General features: G+C 33.9%; 1 protein-coding gene across 2 annotated transcripts in view; it reads left to right on the top strand.

Annotated features, from left to right (window-relative positions):
- The window catches only part of LOC125072483 (homeodomain-interacting protein kinase 2-like), a 97,787-nt gene that overhangs the window by 74,852 nt on the left and 10,675 nt on the right, over nt 1–12,260 (top strand). The window contains exons 4-8 of one of the 2 annotated variants that reach the window (XM_047683139.1): nt 6,419–6,573; nt 8,775–8,844; nt 9,445–9,580; nt 11,229–11,447; nt 11,722–11,876. In XM_047683139.1, the coding sequence (XP_047539095.1) occupies nt 6,419–6,573; nt 8,775–8,844; nt 9,445–9,580; nt 11,229–11,447; nt 11,722–11,876 (735 nt within the window). Of the gene's footprint in view, nt 1–6,418; nt 6,583–8,774; nt 8,845–9,444; nt 9,581–11,228; nt 11,448–11,721; nt 11,877–12,260 lie in introns of both variants that reach the window. The other variant, XM_047683138.1, reaches the window with a different exon arrangement.

The raw sequence follows: 12,260 nt of genomic DNA, 5'->3' as shown, positions 1-12,260 counted from the left end.
GTAATGTGACCACTAAATATAAAAGGACTTGTATATGAGGCGTTATGTAATGTGATTTGGAAGATGTTTTGTTTATATTGGGTTTAGCAATTCATTGTTTAAAGGTTCATTTTTAATAGTCATAGCTGTATTAATGTGTGTATGTATTTTATTTTTCGAAAAATAAATTCACATCATAGGGAGTCATGTGTAAAGTTTTTAAAGTTAATTTAAAGGCCGCACTTTCTAATGACATGGAATTGTAAACATGTAAAAAATCTCATTAGTGAGCTAATCTATGATCCATGTTACTATATTATCTATCTTTGTTTAGGATTTATGCACTTAACATTTTAACACGTGCGTTATTTTACATGATAATATATCTAATATTAATTATCTTTTCAGTATCAGCTTTTGTAATGTCAATTAATTTTAAACTGCATAACATTAAAATTAATTTAAAGAACTTTTTAATTTTGCTTGTGAGGTTAGATCGGCATTGTTCCATTAAACAAAAAAATGCCAATAAAACCAATGATTAATAATTAATATACTTGAAAAACATTATAGTTTAGTTAATATTTTTGAGTGCCTTATTAATATTAAATAAAACTCACTGAACTGTCTCATCCGTCTAATGGCATGCTCGTTAGGCTGCTGTCTGGATTCCATTGGTCCTGCGCCTGAACTGTCTTCGGTGGCGGCAGATTATCGTAATTTCGGATTATTAGAGTGATAAAATAAAGAGTGCATCTGTGTTTGGCACACTTGAATACCATAATACCTTCTGTGTAATGGGTTATTCTTGTTAGGACATCATGAACTTAAAGACCCATACTTATTCTATTTTTCGTTTTATATCATCTATTAAATCAACTGTCAAGAGCCATTTAGCTCCGTTTCATTAAAACCACGGTAACTAAATATTAAACTAGAACAAACCGTGTTAAATATATTAAATATTTACCAAAATGGTTCATATTACGCAAATACCCGCAATGGCTTAATGTTAGAAGGTCGGTTGGCGACTCGCATGGTCGCTAGATCGACCATGACACCATGTTGTTCGAATTCAAGGTTTAGACACACTTTGAGAATAGTTTTTTTTTTGTCTAGGTGTAGACATATTTATAATATAATAACACTTACATAAGCGTAATTGTTTAACCATTTTCGTTATTTAAACATAATCAATGAGTCGTTAGAGCCCAGTGTGTTAGCTAATGATCACTAATAAAAAAATAAAGATTTTTACATGACAACACTTAATATTTTATTACAAAAAAATAATGAGCTAAACCTTATTATAAACACATTACTTATATTTCACATTTCGTAGCATAGCTAATACTTACACGATCTCATCTCACTGCCTGCTTTATCATATCACGTCCAATGCTTCAAGTGAAATAGATCCGTTGATATCTACAGACATTGACACATCACACGCTTCACGCTTCGATGTATGTAATAAACGATATTGTCTGTAGATATGAACGGACCCAAACACATCTCTGCCACGTTAAATGTCTGATATTAACGGACCTTCGCTAACCATACATTTGTACATGTTTATATATCATGATGTTAACAATAACTATATTAATCTCATCTAATTTATGATATAAGTATATTTAAGTTTCCAGCTGAGATTTTGTGTGCTTATGTATTTTTTTTATTATAATTTAATAGTTTTGAGTGAATTATTTTCGTTCGTTTGGTTTGTATGTAAGTACACACCGTTAACCCCTGCTGCTTTATGTGCACCATTAAATATATTTTACAAAAAGGTCGCGTATCGGCTGTATATATATACATATATAATAAAAATAATATTAATCTCGAACAAAAACAATAATAATTTATATTTACTGTTTGTAACGCACGGAGATTTTCGTATATTCAACTCAAGACAATAAAAAACGCCGCATTATCTAATGGCCGTAGAACGTAAACAGAAAGAAATTAAATAGTATATTATGTTTGGCAAAATCGTTTACTTTTGTAAGTTTGATAATCCCACACAGTACAAGTACATACGAATTAAATGCGCCCTTACCAAGACTAATTTTATCTTTTTGTGTATCCTTTATCCGTATTTATTAACGTTCATATATATAAATCTTACAATGAAATGAGCTCGAGCATTTGACATTGACGGTTCTACTAATTAATTGCTAACTAAATCAAACCGTACCGATCGATCTCATTCGTGTCTTCTCCATCGTACGTGACATTGGCGAAATAATCTGTGCACTGACAGCACGATTAAAATCGATTAAACTAAGAATTTAATTGAACTAAATCAAAACTTGTTTTCGATATTCCTCAATTATTCTCTTTTATTAGAATTTATACTAATCTATTCCACAGTATTTTTTTATTATTATCTTTTCTCTGTATATAACTACTAGTCAATGCTGTACCTGAAAGTCTTTAGCTAACGAACGCTATTAGTGAAACTAAAAAAATAAAAAAGATTATATTTTTTTTTTTTGGTATCCAATTTCCTTGTAATCAATTTCGTTATTGTAAGTAGTCACTAATCCACATAGCCATCAAGCTTATAAACAAAATCAACTATTCTTCACGTCACATTGTTCAAGTCCGTCTGGGTAGGTACCACCCGCACACAAATTCTACCACCATGCAGCAATACTAATGGTATTGTTGTGTCCCGTTTTGAAGGATGAGTGAGCTAGTGTAACTACAGGCACAAGGGACATAACATCTTAGTTCCCCAAGTTTCAAGTATAAGGAAGCTATAAAGAAAGGTTAATACATTTTACGGCACTAATGTCTATGGGCGATGGTGACCACTTACCATCCACCAAAAGATTCTATAAAAAATATCAATGTCCCGGCATATATTGAGAGCAATATGACGTTATGTCCCTGTAATAACACCAATGATCATATGACATACATTTCAAACTGAAACAATGCAAAGTATTGCCGTTTGGGTTGTAGACTAACTAATGATGAAGTGATCAATAGTCTGACGAATTCGCACAAAATCAGTAATAGTTCGTTCATCCTTGTTCACATTGTACTCATTTTAATATTAATATAATAGACAACATTTGTGCGAATACGATCAAAATGGGATGTTAATTCAACTTCATCATCAGCCTGTGTTCGTCCAACTATGGGCGTAGGTTTCTCTTTTGGTACGTTGGTACGAGCTTCGGCTTTTATTTTTAAACGCATTTTGCGTATAGATATCGTTATTCCACCGGCTAGTATGCGGACTTCCTCTCATGTATACCAAGACGTGGTCTCCAGTAAGAACTCGTCTACCCCATCGGCTACCGGTCCTCCGGCAGATATAACCGGCCAATTGCCACTTCAACTTTTTAATTCGCTGAGCTGTACCGGTTACTTTAGTTTCCTTTCGAATTACCTCATTTTTGATGCGACCTTCCGAGAAACTCCGAGCGTAGCGAAATAGTTAACGCCGCTTTTAATTAACATAACTATGGAAAGCCAAGTAATGATAATTAACAGCGGTGCTATGTGAATCGGCTATTAGTATAATACCATCCGAGCCGAGTGTTATTTTATTCATAAAATCAATTTTCGAAGCGGCTTCTCATGCATATATAAAACTTCAGTACGTCCGTTATCGTATACTGATAAGCTACCATTTACCCCTATCGAAAAGATAACGGAATCCGTTACATAAGTATGAGGGTAACGTTAATGCTTACGAGTGCTTGAAATACTTTGCTTTCAGTGAAATATATTTTTGTTATAAATGCACATGTTTGTCTACATAAAAAGATTCGAGCACGTTACATTCAAGCGATGATATGTTTTAAACGTCTAATTTATTTAATTATGTATTTGTAAAGTCATACTAGTATGTAAATTAAATGTATATTTCGATATAGAAAAGTAATTTACGACAATGTTTATACTGTGCGCAAAGAGAACAATTCAACAAAATATATAAACTGTTCCATTGAATCGTCTTTACAAACAAGTAGAAATAAACAGTTAACTACCTTACAATCTCGTCGGCAATGCTAACTGCGCGTACGCATTTCTTTTTATTATTACTAACTAAATAATACGAGGAATTCGGGATTTATGCGACCCCTAGCTACCTGGTACCCCCTCCGCTTACTCTAAGCGTTCCCCTTGCCACCCCCGGAGCTCTTTAATGGCGTCATTTTACCCCCAACCCTCGAATATGCGCCTGCGCAGCTCGACAAGTTGCAGACGAATAGAGTGCAGTGTAGTTTATTTAAAAATATTTTTTGATCTTAGGTTATAATGTAACCCTATAAATGTATATAGTGTAGATAGGTTGTGTGTGTGTGTTCAAAATGGATTTGTCCATACCTAGGATAAAGTTTGAAGCTGAAGATTATTTTGAAGCCGAATTTAATCTCGAAGAAGCGTAAGTCAATCTTTTAAATAACAAAACCCTATATATAAAATAAAAATTATATAAACACGTATTTAATGATTGCAACTGCAAGTGACCAAATACAGCTAATGCAAATTAAAAAATTAAAAATTAACAAAAAGATTTTAACTTCACCTCTTGCTTGTAAACTGTACAGAAATCGGTTTCACATAGATTTCAAATATATGTTTATGCGTAACATTCGGAAGGGTAGTGTGTCTCGTTTATTGACCTTTTAAAACATAATTTGTTGTTAGCGCCAGCTAGATAAAAGCCAAAATACAAATTGCTCGCGAAATTCAAAGGAACTTTTGCCAGGGGTATAATATGTTGACACCAACGAGATTGGCCTGGGAATTGGGAGTGACACGGTTACGGAGTGTAGCGTCAGTACATCGGATGAATAAAGTATCATTTTGTAAAGCATTGTTTTTAGATTTTGATTGCAGTTCCGTGTTTTCTTATCGAAGATTTTTTTGATGACATATTTGCTTATGCTTCTAAGTTACTGAATTGCATCATTACTATGTCAACTTGAAGGAATAAACTAGATGTATTTTAAGATAAATTAAATGTAAGACGCGTTGGTGCAACAAATAAATATTCATAATCAGTTATCTATCGAGTTTAACTTATCGCTTTATAAAACTGAGATGCTCAGTGGTTGGCATACGTCAGTCGATTACGGGTTCACCCGGGGTAAGCACCACAGATTTCATGTTCTTAATTTGTGTTAATAATTCATCCTTTTGCTCAGCGGTAAAGGAAAACATTGTAAGGTAATCTACACGTGTCGGATTAGAATCTGCCGCTCCCATTGGAGCTGGATGGATGGATCAGCTCCAAATTTTCTCCTCAGTAAGAGCTTAGGTACAGCGGTATGATATGTATGGTCGTTCTTTTTATGTAGTCGCAATTGTGTAGTTCATCAAATCAAAACAATATATCCTATGACCTACGTTTATGTAAATGTAGCTTGCTATCAAAATGCTATTGCTTCTTTTATCTAAAACGAAATTAAAAAAAAAAACCTCTGTCGTTTGATAAATTCAATGGCAATTTCAATGTATATTGAGATAAATAAGCGATATTAAGTGCAATAATTTTAAAAAAGAATCTCAATATAATAGGATTGCATTGTGACTTCAACATTGATTTCTTCTACAGACAAACAGTCTAACGAGTCACTAAGTCACTTTTGTACTATTTGAGAGTATATAACATTGTCAATTCAAATACCCATTTCCCAGACATGTACAGTGTTAAATCATATGTAATTATTGTACGAGTTAATTATAATATAGCTTCACAAACAATAAAACAATTATATTTATTATTAAAATTGTAATTCTTACGACAATAAGATGCGAATTAAAGCAGACGTTTCTTATAATATAATTAATTTTCTATACCAGTAACAGTTGTTATTGTTGCACAATACAACATGCGTGATATGGAATTAATCAAATGTCACACGAAAGAGGTTATAATGTCGAAGTTAATGAAATTATATTCCGTCGAATTTATCGGGTTCAGCTAAAGGGGAAAAAATGTGGTTTTTTTTTCGGTATAACGTAAGCTATTTTAAAATTAATTCGATTATTATATATATTTGTGTAAATTCTATGCACGTGATTGTGTAAAAAGTACCTAATGTGTAACGAATAAGTCATTATTATTTTTCAGTGTGACACATGATATTTCGTAAGCTATTATATATCAGTGCCAATTTTAGTTCAAATTCCTCGCGGTATCCGATTTTTTTAATAAGATGTTATTAAAGTCTATCAACACCTAAAACCTATTGGAAATTCAGTACATGTGCCAGCAGTCATGGGATCTAAGTTTCTATCCCTTGTCCTTGTCATTACACTGGGTCACTCGCACTTCGATCTGGAACACAGCAAGCTAAAGTATTGATGTTTTGCGGTTGAATAACTGTTGAGTGAATGTTACCCACCCAGGCGAGCTTACACTTAGTCCCACCACTGGTATTCTAAACATAATAATTGTCTGTCACAGTGTGGGAGATAGCAGATCACGTCGCGAGGCGGTGGCGGCGGCGGGAGGCGCGGCGGGCAGCGCGCGGCACAGGACGGGCGGGCACGGCGGCACGACGACGGCGCACAGCAAGCAGCTGGCGGCGGGCGGGGCCAACCACCCGGCCCAGCCGCAAGGTAACAAACGTATGATCACCCAATTGTTGTTACCTCATTTTATTATATTTATACACACACACACACATGTGCATAAACACAACAAAATTTTAATAATCACATTCCAAATCTCTCTGAGTAAATTAACGTAGAAAACATAGAAAAGAAATACACATGATTGACGCAGGTTTTTGGGACTTAATTTTTTTTATTTGCTACTTTTATTTTATAAGGGTTATGAACAAGAGATAATGTATTTATAGCCACAATTATAATTTTTGTTAATTATCGTCCACAGTATAAGAAATATTATATTTCATAAAAATCGTTATTGCTGTGAATATAATAATTTATAAGTACATTCGACATTCATGAGAACAATACTTTCATTTTCGCCCCCGACGTCAGAACTAGTTCGCCCATGTGAAGTTAAATATATAAATATATTATTACCTATTAGGAATATTTATAATGAAGAATGTATATACTGCTGGTAACAATGTATGACGCGAAGAGAGATTCGATTGAAAATAAATAGTCCGAATAAGAGAACAACATCAGAAGTCTTCTAAAAGATTGTCATACATAGTAGTCATAACGGCACAAATCTTTCTTAATTAAGGCAGCAAGCTGTCTCATGCATGCCTTGAATTAAGAAACCACTATGCAAAAACGACAGATAAAATCATTTAAAAATTAATTGGCTGAAATAAAAGTAAATGGCGCGTTGATATGAATTAAAACGATATATGTACATAAATAATATATTGTTGTTATTGATAACCTTGGTATAAATTTAAAAGTCAGAAGTGCCAATCACTATTACATTGGCAACAACTGTACATTTATGATTTCAACGTTTAAGATATATAAGACTGGCGACCGCGGCTTTCCTCGAAGAATTAAAAAATAATATATTTGCATATTATTACATTTTGTAAATGTCTTGGTGTAAAAACAATGACACATTTAACTGTTTGATTGTCTCCTTTCAAATGTATATTAGGTTTTATTCAAAATTCAAGTTTCTATGTCTGGTTTAGGCGGGGTAGGTATAGCGTCATTCAGCCTCAAAATAGTTATTTAGAAAATAAATGTTTTAGCAAAGTTGTGAACACTCAGAGAGCCTCAGTTCGAACGTGTTTGTACACTCGTTAGTCGTGGTATTTAGATCTATTTAATTTTAATATGGCACTATAGTTAATGCCTTCATTAATATTAAAAAAATATATATATATTTTTATAAACACGTGAGTATGACGCAAAACGATATTTTGTTTAATTTATACGCAGATATTTGACGTAACGAACGATTCCTCCAATAACATAACGAATATTAGTGAGTTTTCAAAAGTAATTAAAGTACTTCGCATATCAAAAACAGTTTCATATTCGTTTATCATAGTAATTAATTATTATTGATGAAAAAAAAAATACACACATTCTTAAGTACATAATACACATCATGACCGATAATGTTTATTTGAAGTCATAATATTTTCAAGGACATTTGCCATTACATTTACCTATATAATCAACAACTTCATTATGTACTCAAAATAAAAACAAGTCTTAGGTCATACTAAAATGAAGACAAGTTATCCGTATAAGGTGCTGCGCCTGCGCAGGGATAGCGGAGAGTTGTATAAATTTCAAACAACCTAGTAGGAGGTAACAGCTCTGAGCAGTTGTCGGACCTCTAGCTTGATTGAATTTTAATGCACTACTCCCTACCTGATGTTGTTTAAAAGTGTAAAATTAATGCAGGATTCACATTCAAAACACATATATGTATTTAATCTTTTAAATTATTTAAATTTAAGATCAAATAAGGATAATTTTAAACTAAATTGACCGCAAATCTTGCATATGACCTTGGTAATAAATATTAATTAAATGCATACACTAATATAAAGCAACATTATTTGTTTATTTATTTTTTTATTATATTTTTCGCGATTTAATAATATCACATAAATCTTTTTGGTTGTTACAATGACGCGATAGAAGAAAATAAAAGATTTATATTAATAATATAGTAATCGTATAAATTACCTGGTCATCCATTAGTTGTATAATTCAATAATTTATTATTATTTATAATTCCTGGGGCTAATGTTATTGCGTTATGTTTTCATGCGGGTGCGGTATCTTTGCGGCGTCGTGACGCTACTAATGCGATGTCACGCGATGTCTTGCGATGCGATTCGACAACGCTACAGGCTCCGGCTGCGGTGGCGATGGCGACTACCAGCTGGTGCAGCACGAGGTGCTCTACTCCTCGTCGAATAGGTAAGTTGATGATCTTTTAATTTTATTGTAGCAAAGTATATTTTACTTTAAGAAAAACCAATATCAGGAAATTATGGTATTCGTAAAACTAAGTAACGTGAAACTTAACTATTTTAATTTGTTATCTAGTGACGTTTCAGTATTTTCGTCCTACTTCTCAACTAAAAAAACAGTAAAAGTAAAGCGTTTTAAATTGCTTTTCAAATAATATGGAACAAGATTTATTATAATCTTGGAGCTTCAGCTGAACCAAAAGATCTTATAAATAAACGACATAATATATATGGGATGGTGTGAAATGTGAAATTTGTAATACGAACTTGTGACGCATTTTATGACATTTTACAATTCCATGTACCATTCTCTAAATGTTCAGCTGCCTGTCGAGGTCCTGCATAGAATTACAATTAAATAATATAAATATCAATAACACATATAATTACTAAAAGTGATGAAAAATCATAATACAGATAGTATCTGTATTATGATATATATATATATATATATATATATATATATATATAGTATCTGTATTATGATTTTTCATCACTTTTAGTAATTAACTTAATTGCATTTATTTTTAAACAATTTTTCTTATAGGTACGAGGTGTTGGAGTTCCTCGGGCGAGGCACCTTCGGACAGGTGGTGAAGTGCTGGAAGAAGGGCACCAACGAGATAGTTGCCATCAAGATCCTCAAGAACCATCCCAGCTATGCTCGTCAGGGGCAGATTGAGGTGAGATTTACATTAAAAATAAATACTACAATAAACCTTAACATTAAATAGTTTGGTAGCAATTAGTTCTAAATTGCGCTCACTGATAGTGATATTGAGGTACGAATCATCAGTATGACTTGTATATCCAGTAGCTACCCTGGTAACTGGAATATTCGTATACTTTTAATGTTGTCTTCAATTTATGAAATACTTGTGATAATAAGTAAATTACTCTTCAAATCCACTCACAATTCAAATCCTCCACAGACTATTAGTGTAAGTTTTACTCGGAGGCAGGCTTTTGCACAATCCCATCTGGGTGTGTACCACCCAGTCACATATTGTAGCGCTGAACAGTAATACTTACTATTGTTATATTCCGACCTGAGGCGTTAATAAGCCAGTGTAACGACAGGTTTAACGAACATAACATCCGAGTTGCCGAGAGGTTCTTTATTAGGTGACCCATTTTCCAGCCTGAATAAAAAAAAATATAGACTCAAAATTTGTATTCGGATTGTACTGACAAAGACTAGTACTGAAGTAATACGTGATAACAGCTTAGTGGCTGTTAGTTTTAAATCTCAAAGTTTAGGTATAGGTATCAGTTATTGTATGTTGTTTTTCAAAAGCAACGTTATTTTTTATACATACGTCGTTACACATAGCCGCTGTTTTTGGCAACGGTCCAGATATCGGAATGTTTGTGTTTACTCGACCAAGCGCTCTCGCCGCGAAATAAATCGCTTTGAAGATCCCAACGTGCCCCGATAATTGAGTAATCAAATCTTCAAATACAAACAGACGAATAAACTTTATGACAATAATGTTTTAAAAATATTATATTACTCTCGATTCAGTTTCATTATTTCTATTCAGTTCTTATATTTAATATTCACTCCATAAAATACGGTAATAATGATACCGTTTCAATGTCACTGTTATATAAAAATATGTAGAAACATTTCAGAATTGCTGAGATATGATGAAACAGCTTCATAACTCAATAAGTCGCCGTCCTCAATTTTATTTGCACAGATTGAACAAAAATAATATTATGTTCAATGGTGACGAAATAAAAAGTAAATTCGTGATTATTTAGGTATTCCTTTAATATAATGGAATTAATGGTACTCGTACACTTTTGTTTTACCTTTTTATTTAATTAAACATTTACAATGAAATTAAAAATATATCTACAAAAAATGTGATACAATATATTGTCGGACAAAAAATATGTAAGAACCTTTAAGAACGATTGAAATTGGAAATATATGTTGATATGAACAAGCAGTAATATTGTTGTATCATAATTCCCAAGGTTGGTGGCGCATTGGCGGCATGAGGAAAGGTTAATTTTGTTTATAGCGCCAATGTATATGATAGTGACCACTTATCAGGTGACATAGTTGCCCGTTCGTATACCTACATAATGGTTTTTATACACGATATTCCCCATATGTCTCAATTATAATAAAAATGAAACGCCAAAGAGGTCCGGCGTCTGACAGGTGGCCAGCCGTAAAAGTTCAATAATCCTTCTAATTGCAAACACAAATATAACACATGCGGCTACCACGTAAAATATGTGCTAGTGTTTATGAGGAATGAAGTTTCAAAGAGATGTAATATAGTAACACTTAAACATAATCGATTCCTCCGGCAGGTGTCCATCCTCTCTCGCTTGTCTCAAGAGTCAGCGGACGAGTTCAACTTCGTCCGCGCCTACGAATGCTTCCAGCATCGCTCGCACACATGTCTCGTGTTCGAGATGCTGGAGCAGAACCTCTACGACTTCCTCAAACAGAACAAGTTCTCGCCGCTGCCGCTCAAATATATCCGCCCGATATTGCAGCAGGTTCTGACGGCGCTGCTGAAACTTAAGGTGAATTTAACATTTATTTTCTTAAAATTACAAAATATTTATAAAGTCAAAAACGACGCAATAGTTTGTTATATGCCTCTACATAGGATTAAACACAAAACCGGATTTGAAAAGTTTTTTTTATCATATCATGGTGACACGGTAAGCTGGTAAACTATCCAAATAAAAAAAGTAAATATAGATGTAATATAATATAATTTATATATTAAAACAATATAAGTGTTGCATCAGCTCTTATAGTTTATTATATTGTTCCCTTATGATGGTTGTGTAGCAACTGGGCCTGATCCACGCGGACCTGAAGCCGGAGAACATCATGCTGGTGGAACCGGCGCGGCAACCTTACCGCGTCAAGGTCATCGACTTCGGCAGCGCCTCGCATGTCAGCAAAGCTGTCTGCAACACGTACCTGCAGAGCAGATACTATCGGTATGAGGGAGCTTTAATAACATTTACCAATTCGAGACGGTTCTCGAGGGAGGCCCTGATGAGGGAGCCCTGACAAATTGACCATCACCCGAAGTTTTTCCGCGCAAAACTAGGGGTCCAAGTCATTTTTACGGCCATCACTACTTACGGACTTCCGAAACAACCTGTTCCAAAGCGAACGCTCGAAAGTCCTTGAGCTTGCCCGGGTTACATTTCGCCGCGGTCGTAACTTCCGTCTCCGCGTCGGAGCCAGAATAGAATAGGGCGAAGCCCACAAGTGAGCGAGTGAGCTCTACGTCGATGGCTAACAACAAATAACAACAACCTGTAAAAGACCTATTATCAAACAAGTAAACCAATATTAAAAGAAACAAATTACATATA

This window comes from Vanessa atalanta, chromosome 21 (assembly GCF_905147765.1).
Source record: "Vanessa atalanta chromosome 21, ilVanAtal1.2, whole genome shotgun sequence".
Classification (NCBI taxonomy): domain Eukaryota; kingdom Metazoa; phylum Arthropoda; class Insecta; order Lepidoptera; family Nymphalidae; genus Vanessa; species Vanessa atalanta.
Note: the sequence above shows the minus strand (reverse complement) of the source record. Positions and strands in the feature narration are given on the sequence as shown.